This window comes from Taudactylus pleione, unplaced genomic scaffold (assembly GCF_031769625.1).
Source record: "Taudactylus pleione unplaced genomic scaffold, aTauple2 ptg000306l, whole genome shotgun sequence".
Lineage (NCBI taxonomy): Eukaryota > Metazoa > Chordata > Amphibia > Anura > Myobatrachidae > Taudactylus > Taudactylus pleione.
Genome location: NW_028284707.1, coordinates 9,706,144 through 9,726,781, shown reverse-complemented (window position 1 = coordinate 9,726,781; position 20,638 = coordinate 9,706,144). Strand labels below are relative to the sequence as shown.

The 20,638-nt window shown below is 43.3% G+C and overlaps 1 protein-coding gene across 2 annotated transcripts in view; it reads left to right on the top strand.

Annotated features, from left to right (window-relative positions):
- Window positions 1–20,638, top strand: part of WASHC5 (WASH complex subunit 5) — a 63,016-nt gene that overhangs the window by 37,329 nt on the left and 5,049 nt on the right. For both annotated transcript variants that reach the window (XM_088442264.1, XM_088442263.1), the window contains 10 exons: window positions 2,494–2,574; window positions 4,995–5,096; window positions 6,740–6,919; window positions 9,275–9,399; window positions 10,469–10,631; window positions 15,065–15,167; window positions 15,928–16,007; window positions 17,196–17,299; window positions 18,456–18,585; window positions 19,571–19,667. In XM_088442264.1, coding sequence (XP_088298390.1) covers window positions 2,494–2,574; window positions 4,995–5,096; window positions 6,740–6,919; window positions 9,275–9,399; window positions 10,469–10,631; window positions 15,065–15,167; window positions 15,928–16,007; window positions 17,196–17,299; window positions 18,456–18,585; window positions 19,571–19,667 — 1,165 coding nt within the window. The remainder of the gene's footprint in view (window positions 1–2,493; window positions 2,575–4,994; window positions 5,097–6,739; window positions 6,920–9,274; window positions 9,400–10,468; window positions 10,632–15,064; window positions 15,168–15,927; window positions 16,008–17,195; window positions 17,300–18,455; window positions 18,586–19,570; window positions 19,668–20,638) is intronic.

Here is a 20,638-nt window from a genome sequence, read left to right as displayed (position 1 = left end):
GCTAAGTACCTAATTCAGGCCATTACGGATATTTCCAGTGCAATTGCTTCATCCCCCAAAGCGCAGTCCTCCCTCTTCTCTGCTGAATGTTTTCTGATGTGTTGGTGATGGCCCTTCCGCACATGATGAGGAGGGCAAAGTTAGGGAATACAATGAGGATAGGTATAAGGGCAATTTGGTGATCTCTCTGCCATTGATCCTGTTGTCCATCTAATCATATTGCTATTTTCAGCATTGGGCATTTGGGACCAACAAGACCAAAGTCAATCCCCGCACTCTCTTAAAGGCAAATCTGTTGTCCCGATTTGTATTTCCCACAGACCAGCTCTTTAATTAGTGTAAAGGGCATGGGAAGATCTGTACAAATACTCTGAGACCTTTTATCCTATTTCCCAGGGAGATGTAGAGGTGTAAGCATACTCTCCAGCTGTGGTTACTCTGTTCTCACAGCTAACCAGGGGAGCCACAGTTATTCTTCTTGCGGGCGCTGTGTACCCCCTGGCAGGTGCTGCGTCTCCCATGCCATCATTTGCAGCCATATGAGTTACAAAGTTGGCCTCCAATTGGGCGTTACAATTCTAGCGGGGGCTGTAGAATGGCGCTCTTAGGGTTCTGATGCAGCTTACCTACAATATCTTTAACACATTGTCCTAAATAGAAGTTTGTTTCAGAGAATTGGATAAGATAAAGACCCTGGGGTCTATTTACTAAGCAGTGTTAGGAGACAGAGTGAAAAGTGATAAGGTGCCAGCCAATCAGCTCCCAACTGTCATTTTTTAAACATAGCCTGTGAGATGACATTTGGGAGCTGATTGGCTGGCGCCTTATCACTTTAAATAGACCCCCCTATGCGTAGGGAGAGTTTTGCCTTTGATAACATTGTCCATTAAAAACAGCTGGGAAAATCATTGAAAGTCAGCGGATTTGACAAAATAAAAACTTGTTACACTTCTCCATTAGTGATACCAGGTTTGTGCCCTCGTCTTTGCAACTCCAAGGACGAAGCACTTCACCTCTTCCATGTATTGCGTTTGCTGATCTGTCTGTCTCTGCGGGCCATGGACATTGGCGTCTATGTTGAGGCCCGTTTTTTAGGAAGGTCCTGTAGGTGGCTGGTCATTCCTGGGCATTGCTCCTCGTCTGTTTCCGGAGGCTATATAACAGTGTCTGTGTCTGCCTACTGCTAATGGGGAAAAGGGGATTGTTCTATTCCTTTCTCAGAGCCTGTAGGAGGACTCATAACAGCCCAACCATACATGTATACCTCTGCTGTATCCTGCTCCTTCTCTAGTTTCTCTGCTGGTAGGGAGGAAGAGGATGTAGTTATTGTGTTACATTGCCCGGCCTCCTACAGGTGAAACACACCCCTACAGTCCCCATTTCTGTCCATCCCATGCACACAAGGACACAAGTCATGGGGTTTGCAATCAGGAAAATGTTTAATTATTATAAGATCTTCCTTTTTTTTATTTTTTTTAATGAATTCTCCATAAACTCTACTATTTTAATTATTCTAATGGCTGTACAGTATATATGTAATTTCAGTGACGTGTAACTTTAATCTCAGTGTAAGTCCAGTTTATTGCTTTATGCCTTATTGTGTATTTGCAATGCTTATTTAGAAATATCGAAACTAATGCACAGTAGCCTGCACTACTACGGAGATGTGATTGTTGTTTCAAACTTGCCTTAAAAAAAAAAAAAAGTTCTCTTGTCCCTTTTTTTTTTTTTTTTTAATTCTTTATTTATTAAAGGAAACCACAACAATAGATGATATCATAGAAGCAAATAACATTATTTCCTTTGTTTTCTGTAATTTTGAGAAAAGGGAAAAAAAAGAGGAAAAGTAGGGAAGGAAGGGACACAATAACAGGTACATAGCTCATCTAGAACAATAGCCCCCCAAAAAATACAAAAATAAAAATACAGTGGAATCAATATAAGTTGCTAAATACATAAACAGAAGGGGCTATATCCATCATGAAGGACCCAAAGACAGCAGTGGAAACAATATAAGATCTCCATGGTCAAGGAATAAGGACTGGTCCAGAAGGGGGAGAGAGGTGACGGCCTTCTCTATGAAACCAGGGAGCCCATATAAGGTCAAACTTATGAGGTGTATCAAGTAAATAATGCTTACAATAAACCAGACATTTCTTAGGGCCTGAAGTGTAGGAGAAGCAAGGGTTTTCCAATTACGGGCGATTAGAGATTTAACTGCAGCCAATATATGAGAGAACAATTTGTTAGATTGCGAGCTCACAACTGGGAAAGCACGGGAGAGCAGGAAAGACCATGGGTCCAGGGTAAATCGCTGCTCAGATAGAGAGTTAATAATACAAAGGACCTGAGTCCAGAACGGGGTAATATGAGGGCAGGTCCACCAGATGTGGAAAAGAGTGCCTCTTTGACCACATCTTGTCCCTTTTTTAATGTTGCTAAGAAATGTAATGTTACCTGTTGTTATGCCTGACCTCTGCGTTGCTCTCACAGGTGGCCAGGCTGACCAACGCTATTTCCATATTTACTGAAGGGATCCTAATGATGAAGACCACACTTGTTGGAATAATCAAGGTATTAGGACAAGTGGTTGGTTGAACGGTTTATATCCTATCACCGGCTCCAAATTGTCACTATGACCTTGGACTAATCACTTAAACCAGAGGTTCCCAAACTCTGCCATTACAGGTTTTCAGCATATCCATGCTTGAGCACAGGTAACAAGTAGTATCTCAGCCACTTTTTTTTTTTTTTTAACAATCTGGGCTCAAGCATGGATATCCTTAAAACCTGGACTGTAATGATGGAATTTGGGAAACTCTGACTAGTTATCGGTTATTATAATTAATTATTGATTATTAGTACACTAGATGTAACCAGTGTTTTTCTGAACAGAATAACGGCACCTTTTCTGGACGGAAGGATAAGCACATTTTGTGAGTGGGAAGTAGACCCGGCAGCCTTACTTTTTATCCTAACAATATACAGTATTTAGTATATCTGCCGGTACTATTAATATTGCGTATTGAGTGCTCCAGCAATGTCATGCCGGCTGCCGACAATTGAATTGGAAGGTTGCTTATTTTTTCCATCAAGATGCAGGCGGCAGTTTATGAAAGCCCCATCGGGGCCTCAGATAGTGAATATTGTAATGTAAAACCGATTGTGTCAGATCGTGATTTATCCAAATGCTCTTACGATTAAAACTTTTGTGGCCATATGGGTTATTCTAGCTACTGATTTTGTTTCACTGAATTTTATTTGCCATTATACATTAATTATAATTTACAATCTGAGCTTGATACAAAGTGTACATATAATCAGAGGACTTGTTACATTAATCCTAATAATAAAAGAGTAATACAGGTTGAGTCTTCCATATTCAAAATGATTGGGGCAGAAGTATTTTGGATATCGAATTTTTTTGTATTTTGGAGTATTTGCATACCATAATGCAGTGGTTCCCAAACTGTGCACCGCGGCACCCTGGGGTGCCTCAGGACACTTGCAGGGGTGCCTCAGGTTGGTGGTCCAGCACCAAATCAAATTATTTATGGTCAATGTAATGTAAATATGTGGACAAACAAGCGCAAACCTGTCACCTACTACATAACTGACCCTAGATGGCAGCTAAGCACATTTACTTCCCTTTAATACTTCACTACATTTTTTTTCTGAACTTCTCAGTAATAAACTTTTGGCTTAGGGGTGTCGTGAAAACAATTCTGGTGCACTTAGGGTGCTGAGATTCAAAAAAGTTTGGGAACCACTGCCATAATGAGATATCTTGGGAATGGGACTGAAGTCTAAACCATACCTCCCAACATAACCCTCTCCAGGAGGGACACAGTGCTCTGGTCCAGGACTTCCCTAGTAAGAGGTGGGGCTGCAGCGCAGTTCAAACTTCAAATAGGGGAGTCACACCAACTGTCATTTCACACACTGCCAAATATCACTGGCTGGGACTCACTGGCAGTTGGTGTGACTCCCCTATATGAACTTTGGACTGTACTGCAGCCCCACCTCTGGAGCCTCCACCAATCATAAACTACCAGGGAAGTCCAGGACCAGAGCATCGTGTCCCTCCTGGAGAGGGTCATGTTGGGAGGTATGTCTAAACACAGAATACATTTATGTTTCATATTATTTTTAAGAATTTTGTGCATTAAGCTAAATTTGTGTAAATTGAAACCTCACAAAGCAAAGGTGTCACTATCTCATTCTGTCCTCCAAAAATTCTGTATTTCTGAATATTGGGATATGGGAGACTCAACCTGTAATTATTTGTCATACAAAGTGTTTTGCTCTGTGACAAGTTGATCATGGGGGAGTGAGGGGGCAGGTGTAGCTATTCGTCTTTATTTATATATATATATATATATATATATATATATATATATATATATTAAATGCACTGTGATGTCTATTAAGTAATTATGGGATCTATTTACTAAGCCTTGGATGGAGATAAAGTTCCAGCCAGTCAGCTCCTAACTGCCATGTCAAAGGCTGTGTTTGAAAAATGACAGTTAGGAGCTGGTGCGTTGGTAGTTTTATCTCCGTTTACTTTATCTCCATCCAAGGCTTAGTAAATAGACCCCTTATGTTAGAGAGAGACTGGAATGAAAAAAAACAGAAGGTTTAAGAATTGTTCAGACACTAGGGGAGATGTATCAAGCCTTGGAAAGAGATAAAGTGGAGACGCTGCCATTAGCAACTAATCACGTTCTAACGGTCATTTAGAAGAATGTGCTAGATAAATGATTATCAGGAATACAATCATTTATCTAGCGGCTGATTGGTTGCCCTGCGCAACGTCTCCACTGTATCTCTCGCCAAGACTTAATATATCTCCCCCACTGTATGAACAGATGTCTCTGTCTGATGAGGAAAATGTCCTTACATGGCCACCGTAGCGATGGTCATTATTATCCATAGTGACAAGCCATGTGACCTGTAGACTGAGGATGGTGCTGATCTATGGCTGTTTCCAGGTGGATCCTAAGCAGCTGCTGGAGGACGGGATACGGAAGGAGCTGGTGAAGAGAGTGGCGCTGGCACTGCACAAAGGGCTCATCTTCAACTCTAGAGCAAAGGTACAATGCGACACTGGGGGGGAGATGTACTGAGCCTTGGAGAGAGATAAATCACCAACCAATCAGCTCCTAACTGTCACTTTTCAAATACAGGGGGAGATGTACTAAGCACTGGAAAGTGATAAATTGGAGAGTGATAAACTACCAACCACTCAGCTCCTAAATGTCATGTAGGAGGCTGTGTTTGAAAAATGACAGTTAGGGGCTGATTGGCTGGTAGTTTGTCACTCTCCAGTTTATCACTTTGCAGAGCGTATAGTATAGTACATCTCCCCCCCACAGCTGTAAAGTGACAGTAGCTGATTGGTTGGTACTTTATCTCTCGCCAAGGCTTAGTACATAGCCCCCCCCCCCTTTGTCCTTTAATGCACATTGCACAATGCAGTCTTGTCTGAGTGTGCGTTTTATTAATGGGCGTAACTAACCAGCGTACAAACGTCCTGTCCATCATACCAAACTATAAAAGTCTGTCCAAGCATACCAGATGGAAGTGTGTATTCACTATCAGGCCGGCTGTCGGTAGAGAATCCGTTAGTTCAGAAAAAGGCAAGAAAGGGATGAATATTTTTAATTGATATAATATGATAAGTGACGCAAAATCCACACATTTATCATCCATTGAAGTTGAAACCCTACGGTTGATAAATATGCAGATTTTGGATTCGGAAAGCCCATCAATGTTCATCGATTTAGATCGATTTTTGAATTAATCTAAATCTACCTTTAGTAAATTTACCCCATAACACCGTAAATTTATTTTGAGCCAAGAGAAAAAAAAAAAAACGCCCAGACCTGGCCATTGATAAATGTATTTGTGATGTTAGTTTGAATTGCCTATAACATATATATATATATATATATATTAGTCTATATATTAATAAATATATATTCATGCACTAAAGTGGGATAGCAGTATGCAGGTGGTGTCTCTGTACTGTGACGTCTTGGAAATGTCCAGACCTGCATCAGTTGTAATCTGACATCTCGTGAGTCAGTTTGAACACCGGCTAGGCTGCTCATGGCCAGACGGCGTAAATTGTCTGCGTTAGAACGGGGCATGATGGTGGGTGCCATTGCGAAGTTGTGCAGACAATCAACATTCCTCCATCTACGTTGTCACGTGTGTGCCCGATGGTCGCGATGGTCTTGACCATCGCGACCATCTTCCTGGCCGCTCGCTATAGCTGTGGGTGGTCACCAACAACTATGCGAGCGGCCAGGAGGCCGTTCTAAAAAAAAAAAAAAAGACCGGCCCTGATTCAGAGCGAGCGCTCTGACAGAGCGTCCGGCTCTGAATCAGGGCCAGTGGGCTGAAATCATTGCACCCGTCACAAGTAACAAATCACAATGTGTAATACAGAATAGTTATTATGACCCTCTCCCATCATTTGGATGGCTTGTACTTACAAACGTACTAGGCTGCTGTCGTAGTGACCTCCTTCCCGTATTTCTGTGGCTTCCTTGTGTAATACAGAGACCTACTTGTTGCTTAATGGACATCTGAGTAAACCAGTCTGTCTGTGTGTTGTGCTCTTGTAGTAGGGAAATTGGATTGTAAGCTCTGCTGGGGCAGACATAGATGCGCTGGAATTAAATGCTCTGTTTGAATATGAAGGGATAACAGTCTTTAATTGTAATTCCAGCCCAGCGAGCTGCTGCCAAAGTTGAAGGAAATGGCGGCCACAATGGACGGATTTCACCGCTCATTTGAGTACATCCAGGATTATGTCAGCATCTACGGCCTGAAGATCTGGCAGGAAGAAGTGTCTCGTATTGTAAACTACAACGTGGAACAAGAATGCAATAACTTCCTGCGGACGAAGGTTTGGTGTTCCCTGCTGATAGTGTAATGCGCCCACTGACGTTTTCTGTGACCCCTTCCTGATGGTATCTGGCTTACACCTCTATGACCTGTCCTATGTAGTTCCTGTTACAGTACTCCACGGACATCACATTGCATTGATTGAGCATCTGGCTTACACCTCTATGACCTGTCCTATGTATTTCCTGTTACAGTAATCCGCAGACATCACATTGCATTGATTGAGCATCTGGCTTACACCTATATGACCTGTCCTATGTATTTCCTGTTACAGTACTCCACGGACATCACATTGCATTGATTGAGTATCTGGCTTACACCTCTATGACCTGTCCTATGTAGTTCCTGTTACAGTACTCCACGGACATCACATTGCATTGATTGAGCATCTGGCTTACACCTATATGACCTGTCCTATGTATTTCCTGTTAAAGTACTCCCGTACATCACATTGCATTGATTGAGCATCTGGCTTACACCTCTATGGCCTGTCCTATGTAATTCCTGTTACAGTACTCCCGTTCATCACATTGCATTGCCCATGGCTTACACCTCTATGACCTGTTCTATGTAGTTCCTGTAACAGCACTCCGCAGACATCACATTGCATTGATTGAGCATCTGGCTTACACCTCTATGACCTGTCCTATGTAGTTCCTGTTACAGTACTCCCGTACATCACATTGCATTGCCCATGGCTTACACCTCTATGACATGTCCTATGTAGTTCCTGTTACAGTACTCCGCGGATATCACATTGCATTGCCCATGGCTTACACCTCTATGGCCTGTCCTATGTATTTCCTGTTACAGTACTCCCGTACATCACATTGCATTGATTGAGCATCTGGCTTACACCTATATGACCTGTCCTATGTAGTTCCTGTTACAGTACTCCACGGACATCACATTGCATTGATTGAGCATCTGGCTTACACCTCTATGACCTGTCCTATGTATTTCCTGTTACAGTAATCCGCAGACATCACATTGCATTGATTGAGCATCTGGCTTACACCTATATGACCTGTCCTATGTAGTTCCTGTTACAGTACTCCACGGACATCACATTGATTGAGCATCTGGCTTACACCTATATGACCTGTCCTATGTATTTCCTGTTACAGTACTCCCGTACATCACATTGCATTGATTGAGCATCTGGCTTACACCTCTATGGCCTGTCCTATGTAATTCCTGTTACAGTACTCCCGTTCATCACATTGCATTGCCCATGGCTTACACCTCTATGACCTGTTCTATGTAGTTCCTGTAACAGCACTCCGCAGACATCACATTGCATTGATTGAGCATCTGGCTTACACCTCTATGACCTGTCCTATGTATTTCCAGTTACAGTACTCCGCGGATATCACATTGCATTGCCCATGGCTTACCATTGTAGATATTCACACCATGTAACCTTGCTGTATAATAGGATATTACATAACCTGTTTATGTAATATCCTCCATGGGTTCTCCTCCCTACTGTCTCACAGCCCTCTTCTCTAGCACTTCAATGACAGCTTTCAGCTTCCCAGCTGTATTGTGTACGGAGAATTGTGGTGCTAATTGTTACTTGTGCTCTGTTTATGTTTTGGTTACTGTATTGTAATGTAATGTTCTGTGTACCCTGTACTCTGGGGATGAAGTCTGGAAGCCGACGGTCTAAATGCCGACCGCCAGCCTCCCGACTGTCAAATCCTGGCAAGGTACTAATGACAGGTGTCGCAAACCCGGCACCTGTCATTAGACCTACTCCAGGATCCCGACACCAGGCACACTGAATGAAGGTAAGCCGGGCGCGGACAGCCGCAGGGGGGGAGGGTTAGGTTTTAGGGCTCCCGGGGGGACTTCGGGTCAGGCATCCCCCCCCCCCCCCCGGGAGGGTTAGGTTTAGGCTAGGGGAAGGGGGGGTTAGGGTTAGGCACCCCCGGGGGGAGGTTAGGGTTAGGCATCCACCCCCGGGAGACTTAGGTTTAGGCTGCGGGGACAGGGGGTTAGGTTTAGGCACTTAGAGGGGGGTTAGGGTTAAGCACTTGGGGGGGAGGTTAGAGTTAGACACCCCTAAGGGAGGGTTAGGGTTAGGAGGGAAAATAGGGTTAGTTATACTTACCTTATTGGCAATCGGGATCGTCACCCCTGCCGGGCTTCCGCTGTTGGGATCTGCGGCCGGCAGTATTACATACTACATCCCTGTACTGTCCTACTACTGATATATGTACGGCGCTGCGGACCACTTGTGGCACCTTATAAATAAACTGTAAAAATAATAATGTTTAGAACTGTCCAGCTCAGGTACCTCCATAGAGTATTCCTTTATGCCCCTAACCCCAGAGCTTCATGTTCCCATCAGATCCAGGATTGGCAGAGCATGTACCAGTCCACCCACATCCCCATCCCGAAGTTCCCTCCTGTGGATGAGTCTGTGACGTTTATTGGGCGACTGTGCCGTGAGATACTGAGAATAACTGATCCCAAGTAAGTCACTTAGAAGAGCCAGTGTGAATACGGTATTAGATAGATTGTAAGCTCTAGCGCCAACACGTCACCCTCATATGACCACAGAAACGTATGATTTATGATATTAAGTCATTTTCTTTATTTCATTAGTGTAATTATGCATATTGGCCTCTTCTAGAGCTTAACACGCCCAAGCCTATGCATAAAATATTATTTAGCAAGATAAGTTCAACTCCAGTATTATTATTATTATCAGTTACTTATATAGCGTCAGCATATTCCGTTACGCTTTTCAAATTGGAACAAACAGTAATAGAATAAGACTGGGTAATTACAGACAGACATAGAGGTAGGAGGGCCCTGCTTGCAAGCTTACACTCTATAGGGAAACAGGCATTGATACACAAGGATAGGGGCTACATATTGCATATTGGCCCAGCCAGAGTGCAGAGGCTCTTGGTGAGCTGTATGATCCAGTCACACATGATGTGAAAGTAAAAAAAGAGAACAAATGTCATTTATGTTGGGTCTGTATAGAGCGGATGTAATTGGGTAGGACAACTTATGGGGGTATTTTTTGTCAGACGTACAAATGTGTATAGTTGCGCCCAAGAATGGCGTGAAAAACACGACTAGGACGCACCAGGAGACTGTGCTGAGTAACATGACATGTGACACTTGTATATCTGGGTGCGACTGAGTCTCTGAATCAGCATGCCAGGTGCTACCATGCAGCGGCCGCAACTTTTTTCACGCCAAGTTCCATTTACTGTCTCAGTCGCACATAGTTATACAAGTGTCGCATATAAAATGAATCCGCATAGTCTCCTGGTCACATCACATAGCGACTGAGGCACATTTTCAGCAAAAAAGACGCCCAACGCTAGCAGAGTTGCACGGGACCCGGCATCTCGCTAACGCCAGGCATCTCGCGCCGCATAGTGTATTGAGGCTTGATGAGCAAGGACACATCTGTAGATCTGTTAATGATGAGAAGGTAACAGGGCAAATAGAGTGTGTCCCTATGTTTTATTATAACGTTCTATCATGTGTCCTACACTTACCACATCATGTCTGTACATTGCAGGGTGACATGTTACATAGATCAGATGAACACCTGGTACGATATGAGGACCCACCAAGAAGTTACAAACAGCCATCTTTTCTCAGAGATCCAGGATTCTCTTGGGACGTTTGGCTTAAACGGCCTGGACAGGTTACTGTGCTTCATGACTGTGAAAGAGCTGCAGGTAAGAGCGCAAGAGATTTATGGTTTGTTTGTTCTAGAGCAGAGGTTCCCAACCACTGTCCTCAAGGCACACTAACAGTCCAGGCTTTAAGAATAGCCATAGTTGAGCACAGGTGACTTAATTAGTACCTTAGTTATTTTAATTTAACCATCTGTGCTTAAGCATGGATATCACTAAAACCAGGACTGTTAGGGGTAAATTTACTAAAGTGAGAGTTTTTAGAAGAGATGTTGTCCATAGCAACCAATCAGATTCTAGCTATTATCTTCTAAAAGGTGCTAGTTAAATGTGAAGTAGATTCTGATTGGTTGCTATGAGCAACATCTCTTCTAAAACTCGCTTAGAAAAACTCTCACTTTAGTAAATTTACCCCTTAGTGTGCCTTGAGGACCGAGGTTGGGAATCACTGTTCTAGAGCCTCTTGCAGGTACAATAGCGCCTTTGTTTCTCTATATTTGTTATGTGTTTTAGCAATTATTTCTATTCCAATGATTTATTAGCACTGACTTGTATATTGCACAATAGGTATGATGTGAGATTTGGGAATAGAGTAAGATAAAGCAAATAAATATATACCTGGGCAAACCATGTTGCAATGCAAAGGGTGAAAGTATAGAAGTGTCCACATACATCTATCCTCCGTGCGCTGCAAGTCGCGCTACACAAAGCGGGAGCGCCTTTTAAAGACTTATTACATTCAAATTCGTCTATATTGTGAATATGTAGCACAAGCAGCTTCTGCTGATTAAAATGATATGCGGCATGCCTGTGTTCTGTGTGCGACTGCGGGTGTATCTGCATGCGTAATGCTATGTTACAGTGTAACAGCCGCTGATACTGTAACGTAGCGTTTCGCACACAGATATACCCGCAGTCTTTCACATCATGTAGGTATGCCGCATCAGCAAAAGCTGCTTGTGCTACCTATTCACACCACTATGCGAATAGGACGGATTTGAATATAAAAAGTCACACGAAAAGATGCTCGGCGCGACCGCGTTACGCCGCAGCATGGCGCAACTAAAAGGGCTGTTTAACGCGCAAGGAGGCTAGATGTATGAGGACACATCTGTACATACCTTTTTTTTGCATGCAGGGTAAATACTGGCTGCTTCTGCACGTAGCCTACAAATGCTAGACAGCTTTATTTTTACACTGCAGTTTAGATGTCAGTTTGGACACCCCCCCTCCAAAATCTAACTCTCTGCACATTTTACGTGTGTCCCACCTGCAGTGCGGCATGGTCTTGCCAAGATGTACAGTACTTGCTCTTTCTTACTCTATTCCTAAATTTAGAATCAGGCCCAGTGCTCCGTAGCATCGGACAGTAGGGAAAGCAGAATATACATAAATCGTGGCTATAGAGGGAATACAGAATAAAAGCAAATATGGAAATAAATGGTGGTAATGAATCTGCTTATAAGAGCGTTTTATATCCAGAGGGAAAAGGGCACAGCAGACACCAGAGAAGTAAGTGTGGCCCGGAGTGGTGATTAGTGTGGAGTGGATGTGACAGTATGATTAGTATGGGTGGGAGGTGTAAAGCTCTAATAAAGAGATTTGGTTTCCAGCGCTTAAAAGCTGATTGGATGTTAAAAACAAATTATAATACGAACAAATAAGAGGATTGTGAGATAAGGGACAGGAGAGGTAATCAGCACAGCAATATATGGGGGTATCAGTGCGTAAAGAAAGGATGGAGAGGAACAGAGAAAAACACACTTAGTGGGAAGTCAGACAGTAGCAGCAACACACACACTAGGAAGTCAGACACTACCAACAACACACACACACTAGGAAGTCAGACACTACCAACAACACACACACACTAGGAAGTCAGACAGTAGCAGCAACACACACACTAGGAAGTCAGACAGTACCAGCAACACCCACACTAGGAAGTCAGACAGTAGCAGCAACACACACACTAGGAAGTCAGACTGTACCAACAACACCTACACTAGGAAATCAGACAGTACCAACAACACCCACACATTAGGAAATCAGACAGTTGCAGCAACACCCACACTAGGAAATCAGACAGTACCAGCAACACACACACACACACTAGGAAATCAGACAGTACAGTAGCAGCAACACATACTGGGAAGTCATATAGTTGCAGCAACACCCACACTAGGAAATCAGACAGTACCAACAACACCCACACATTAGGAAATCAGACAGTTGCAGCAACACCCACACTAGGAAATCAGACAGTACCAGCAACACACACACACACACTAGGAAATCAGACAGTACAGTAGCAGCAACACATACTGGGAAGTCATATAGTTGCAGCAACACCCACACTAGGAAATCAGACAGTACCAGCAACACACACACACACACACTAGGAAATCAGACAGTACAGTAGCAGCAACACATACTGGGAAGTCATATAGTTGCAGCAACACCCACACTAGGAAATCAGACCGTAGCAGCAACACCCACACTAGGAAATCAGACAGTAGCAGCAACACCCACACTAGGAAATCAGATAGTACCAACAACACCCACACTCGGAAGTCAGACACTACCAACAACACACACACACTAGGAAGTCAGACAGTAGCAGCAACACACACACTAGGAAGTCAGACAGTACCAGCAACACCCACACTAGGAAGTCAGACAGTAGCAGCAACACACACACTAGGAAGTCAGACTGTACCAACAACACCTACACTAGGAAATCAGACAGTACCAACAACACCCACACATTAGGAAATCAGACAGTTGCAGCAACACCCACACTAGGAAATCAGACAGTACCAGCAACACACACACACACACTAGGAAATCAGACAGTACAGTAGCAGCAACACATACTGGGAAGTCATATAGTTGCAGCAACACCCACACTAGGAAATCAGACAGTACCAGCAACACACACACACACACACTAGGAAATCAGACAGTACAGTAGCAGCAACACATACTGGGAAGTCATATAGTTGCAGCAACACCCACACTAGGAAATCAGACCGTAGCAGCAACACCCACACTAGGAAATCAGACAGTAGCAGCAACACCCACACTAGGAAATCAGATAGTACCAACAACACCCACACTCGGAAGTCAGACAGTAGCAGCAACACCCACACTCGGAAGTCAGACCATACCAACAACACACACACTCAGAAGTCAGACATTACCAGCAACACGCACACACTAGGAAATCAGACAGTACAGTTGCACACACACTAGGAAATCAGACAGTACAGTAGCACACACACTAGGAAATCAGACAGTAGCAGCAACACATACTGGGAAGTCATATAGTTGCAGCAACACCCACACTAGGACATCAGACAGTACCAACAACACCCACACTCGGAAGTCAGACAGTAGCAGCAACACCCACACTCGGAAGTCAGACCATACCAACAACACACACACTCGGAAGTCAGACCGTACCAGCAACACCAACACTAGGAAGTCAGACCGTACCAACAACACCCACACTCAGAAGTCAGACATTACCAGCAACACGCACACACTAGGAAATCAGACAGTACAGTAGCACACACACTAGGAAATGAGACAGTAGCAGCAACACATACTGGGAAGTCATACAGTTGCAGCAACACCCACACTAGGAAATCAGACAGTACCAACAACATCCACACTAGGAAGTCAGATAGTAGCAGCAACACCCACACTAGGAAATCAGACAGTACCAACAACACCCACACATTAGGAAATCAGACAGTTGCAGCAACACCCACACTAGGAAATCAGACAGTACCAGCAACACACACACACACTAGGAAATCAGACCGTACAGTAGCAGCAACACATACTGGGAAGTTTTATAGTTGCAGCAACACCCACACTAGGAAATCAGACCGTAGCAGCAACACCCACACTAGGAAGTCAGACAGTAGCAGCAACACCCACACTAGGAAGTCAGACAGTAGCAGCAACACCCACACTAGGAAATCAGACAGTACCAACAACACCCACACATTAGGAAATCAGACAGTAGCAGCAACACCCACACTAGGAAATCAGACAGTACCAGCAACACACACACACTAGGAAATCAGACAGTACAGTAGCAGCAACACATACTGGGAAGTCATATAGTTGCAGCAACACCCACACTAGGAAGTCAGACAGTAGCAGCAACACCCACACTAGGAAGTCAGACAGTAGCCTTAAATTTTAGTAAATTTTTGCCTTATGAGCAAAAACAGAATAAGAAAAAAACCATCAAGCTCAAACAGCATCTTAATAATAACCAGACAATTAATTCTCCGGAAATCATCTAATAAGAGGCATTTGTCCCCAAATCCCACAGTCGGACACCACAAATGACTTTATCCCAGTCTAGAGTATGTTCCATGTAGAAGTACCCATTGCCAGTTTGTTACCCATGTAAGTACTTTTCCCACTAGAACTCTCTAATTGTTTCTATGTTTGGACAGAACTTCCTCAGGTTTTATCAGAGGACAATTCTGAAGGACAAAACTGCTCAGGAAACACTGAGGGCTCTGCAGAAAGTTGTGAGTCCATTAAAGGGGATTATCGGTAAGTGCTCGTGTTGTGGGAATAGTTTTGTATTTTGAGCACTGACATCTGGCGTTTTGGAGTCATTTACCTGTGGATCGTTGCAATACAATTGGTTAGGTTGTCAAACTAATCCATTCCTTTTAAGAAGATCTAGAATTTGTTTAGAATATTCCTGAACTTTATTTTTCTGCTTACAAAGGACACAGACTAACAATGAGGGGTAGATTTACTAAATGTTGGCTTTGACTGATGGATTTAAAGTGGCAACAGAAGTAAGCTTTAGCATTTAGTTCTGTTTCCATTTTAAAACTATTGGTCAGAGCCAACAATCATCGGCATCTTTGACAAACCAGGGGTTAGTAAAACTAATCTTAATCTGTCACCCTCCCGATTTACCCCTCACCACCAGTAAGAGACCAGTCTTGTGGGTGGCAGGGTTTTTGTTTCCTATGTGAAGTGTTTTTGTGGCTGTGTCTCTCTTCCCCCTGCTCTGGCACCAGAACTCTCCGCTTGCCTGGTGGTCCATGGTGCATTTGAAATGAATCCAGCAAATACATTGCCTCCGGGAAGCCCCACACCAGAATCCTGGGGGCTCCACAAGTGGTACCAGGAACCTGCTCTCCTGGGTCTTGTTACCAGCATCTATAAATCCTGGCAGCTGAAAGGCCCAAGTCTAACCTTGGAAAGGAATATGAATGATGTGAAATGACAGAACAGAGGGCTTTGGGTGTAAGATACAGAAGGGAAATCCACACAATTGTCTAATGTTTCTCCGCAGCCAATTCTGCCAAAATATATTCTTCTGCCTCTGCCAAAACCCAGAAGATCTGGGCTCCGTACCTGGATGCCATAATGAAGGTAAGAACAATATGTCCTTCTTACCAGTTCATACTACTTCAATGGAGTCACCTCCAGCAGCTGGAGTACCACTGAGACCTTTTCTGTTTTTATGATGATACTTTTTTTAAGTTTCGTCTCTTTACAACCCCACCAATTTCTGTATAACGGCCATGTGTCCATCAAAGAGGAATGTCACTTCTATCACTTACTAATTCAAAGTACATTTTAGGTCCTTTTGTAATATATTGAAGCTTATTACTTTTTAGAGCATTTGAATTGTATTCTGGAAAAGGAATGTATAAAGTAGAATGTACACTAACCTGTGGCCCCACAAAAATATATAGTTTCAACCTGTATATTTTTTTATTTTTATTTTTAATATATTTCAATGTAATGATATTGTAATTTAATAATCTTTTTATAATTGGTCTTACTCATACACCACAACAAACAATCTTTATACATTAACCAATTTTTTATTTTGTTTTATCCAATAAGTTTTTATTGAATTTTTCAAAAAGAAAACACATATACAATAAATCACAATAGAATAGAAAAAAAATAAACTACAAAAAATCAGGGGGCAAGGGTAAAGAAAAAAACGGAAGGGAGAAAAATAAAGTGCCATAATACACAGATATACATTACAATATTTAATTGTCACAACCAAAGAAAAACAAACGTAAATTTGTTAATATAGAAATCAGACAGATAATATTATTTGGGAAAGTAATAAAATAAGACTAAAATCTAATAATATATAGTGTATTTTATAATCAGGACATATCCCTAAGTAGAAGGTCCGGTTCAGGTGGCATGAATATGTAACCAACCTGTATAATTCTTTAAGGCTTTTACCCTGACCAGACCCTTTGCCAGTTCCTGCGCTGCTGACCCATTGATCACACGGGGAGCCGCAGTGTGAATACAGTCACCTGTGCTTCCTCCTGCAGCCTCTGCATTTGCAGCACTGTGACTATCAAAATGAGTTTAGGCATAATGTTGGGGTATTAGTTACCCCTTGTCCCTGTGTTTGTACAGAGACTGCGGTTGATCGGTGTGTACGTGTCACAGTGCACCTTCTCAGAACGGACCAGCTGGGAGATGTGTTTTTCTTTGTGACTGTTCCTCTAGGTGGCGATAAGAACAGTACTAGTTCTATCTCTTGTGATACAGCCACACTTCCTCTTTGCTGTGTTGTTACAGGTTGGACAGATGCAGATCCTGAGGCGACAGATTGCTAATGAATTAAATTACTCCTGTAAGTTTGACTCCAAACACTTAGCAGCGGCCCTGGAGAACTTCAACGAGTAAGAAGGCGACAGATTCCATTGTACAATTAGTATTTGCATGGCTGTATTTTATATTGTGTGTGTGTGTGTGTGTGTATATGTGTGTGTGTGTATATATATATATATATTCACTTCTCGCTGCGGGTATAACGCCCGGATCCGTAAATGCTGGCCGCTTTTATTGCAGTCTAAGTAGCGCACAATGGTTTTCCATGATTGAGTCATTGAGGGGAAATACCGAGAAGCTTTGTTTTCCGAAAATTTCTATTCACTGACGCCTTTAAAATGTTTGTTTTATTAGACGGAGTTTTATATTAAGTTGGGTACACACTGGACGAAGTAAGTACCCAGCGACGGCAGATACGACTGTGCGATATATCGGGCGGACGGTACACACTGTCCGACCTCCTGATACATCGTTCACCTGCACCATTCACCTTCCTGGCGTCGGCAGATGGGTCGCTCCATCTGCTGTGCATGTACGGCCAATGGGATAAGTTGCCCCACGTGAGCGCGCAAAGTGCATACACACTAGAGGATCCAGACAATGTGTCTGTCCATTTCGCTATATCGTCCAAAAATTGTCTGTACCCAACTTTAGCCATTTATGAATCTTTCACTTTGATAAAATTACAGGTTCACCCCCATAGTCTTCAGAACCGGAGCTAGAGTGACTCTATCCATGTCAGGGCTCCTTCATTACATTGTAGTGTTACATCATTGTCACCTGGAATAACCTAGTAATCTCCTGTAAGGTTTGTCTACCTAAGTACATTCTGCCCAGCTGGCCCGATACCACAGCGCATTTTACTAAAAGCAACCCCCTTGCCCACTAATGGTCTGATTGTTATTGGACATGTCGGTACAGTATAGGTGACTGGGTTATGGTATATTTATAATGCATCAGGTATATCTGTAAGCTTGAAGTAAAAGTCTAAATTAGAGGCGATCGGTTGGGGATACTTTGAATCTGCGATCGCTCAGCTTTGTAGTGATTAAACTTAAAAAAAATCTAAATTGTGACGGTTAATGCCAATCATATTCTAAGAACATATCCCCTTGATCATGTGACACGGGAGCGATCAGACAAGAATCATTAACATGCCATTTGTGGAACCTCCTCTAGGGGGAGAAACTGAGTTACTGATTGTGGCTTTTCCTGTCTCCCTTCTAGAGCCATTTTATCTGATATACAGGCTCATTACAAGGACCCGACTTTGCCCTGCCCCAAAGAAGACAACACCCTACTATATGAAATCACTGCCTACCTGGAAGCTGCGGGGACACACGACCCTCTGAATAAAGTAACCGTCTGCCATTCACTTCCTACATGTTCTCATTTCATGTCAACTGACGTCCCAGAGGCTAACAAGGCATGCTGAGACTTGTAGCTCCACGACAGCGGATGAAAGCCACAGGTTGCTGTAATCTAACATAGAATGAGAATAGCAGTTCCTGTAGGTTGTTCTGGGGCTTATAGTTCCACAGTGGCTAAGAGCCACAAGTTGCCCAAGTCTGACCTTAAGGAACACAGGTGTTCCTGCAGCTAAAATGACACTTTGCCACTACAGAAGTCACTAAGTGTATGAGAGCAGGACAGGTGAAATAAAAATATTACATTCATTTCCATCCTGTTCTTTGTTTCTTTTTAAAGGGATTCATCATCCTGTATAAACGTATCTAACTGCATCATATATAGTTTCCATGCTTCTTCCAGTTCCCAGACTGGTGTTTAGCGCTTAATGGCCCCCTGTCCGTCTGTCCGTCTCCTATGACCTCGCCACAATGAGATGAGTCTGTATGGAGGAGTGGGAGTCTGTGGGGGTCTCCCTCTGTAAGCATTAGCTGCACTGCTCCCAGCCCTCTTTATGTCATTGTCCCTAGTAACCGTGTGCAGTCACTAGTGCCAGATACCACCTCTGATAGTATTCAGGAGACGCAGGGAAAGACAGAATTATTATTATAGTATTTTTTTCAAAATGCAAATTGAATGCACTCATTAGACTGGGTGATTAGTCTTTTACCACTGACTCACTAAGCACTTTTATACACTGGCAAATGCCAGCCAGTTCATTGGCGCTTCACAGGGATAATTACTTGGCATAGAGAGAAGTGTGTCTCTGTGCCACGGTATTCCTCCAGTGCTTTTCGCAATGAGCTGGGAGGATATACCAGGCTCAGAGGGGGGAATTGCACTACAATGTTGTAAATGCCAATAAAACGTCCCGAAATGATTAAACTGCTGCTTTTCATTGATTTGTTATTTGTTTGTTTTTTGTTTTTTTTCAGATCTACATCACCACTAAACAGCTGTCCTTCTTCCCCATTGTCAACTTCTTGTTCCTGATTTCTCAGCTACCCAAGCTGCAGTATAACAAGAACTTAGGTACTGTATTGTAATGTCACTGACATGGGCTCTGAGCTGTGTTTGGAGACCGTGTCGTCTGCTATTTTGTGATTCCTCCAGCCCAGCTACGTCCACAGTAGTTTCAGACCACGCCCCCTGTTACTGGACCACTCCCCCCTGTTACTAGACCACGCCTCCTTGCTGTTTTACTCGGAAGCTTTGGCGGAGCTACCTCTGATGTAAGCAGTGGGGGCTGTGGGGCCTAGGGCGAAGGGAGCCCAATGATGCCGGTCCTTCCGCTGCCTAGGCCCCCACTGAGCTCTTCTGGGCTCGGGCTGGCACATGCCCAGTGTAGCTCCCAAAACTTTGCTATGGAGCCCAGCAATGTAATCTTCTGAGCCCCCTGCTCCGTCCATTGTTTGACATTGTCAAAGTCGCTGCAGTGTGGTCACAATGCAACCCAAGGCAGTAATGAGGGGTGTGCAGCTGGTTACTGCCTCTACAGTACCCTTTTCCGTCCTGCGGGTCGCCTGTGCTTGTTCTGTGATGTCATGGGGGGGGCTGGCCCAGGGCATCTCTGCAACCAAGCCCCTAAAATACTAGTTGACCCACTAAGAGAGTGCATTTTCCAACACTGATATATGTGAGTTCCCAGGAGAGCCATGCATTGAATTATATCCCAGAATAAGGGGTAAACATAATAGCCAGTTACTTGCGGCCATCGGCATGTTTCCGGCAAGTCTGGACAATATTTTAAAGGGGCAACCAGGTTGGTTTTGCCTTTTAAATGATTGCCCCTTTAAAACATCAGCCAGACTTGTTGGAAATTCGTTGATACCTGCAAGTCGCTGGAGTCAGTTTCTAACAGTACATTTCATTTTAGTTCTAATTTTACACCAAACTACTACAAGCAATCGGCATGTATCTGCCTGCAGTAAGTGCAAATTTTCAATTTATTTGTAAATAACTCTTAAAAGGTGGGTACATACCTGACGGATATATCTGAAGAT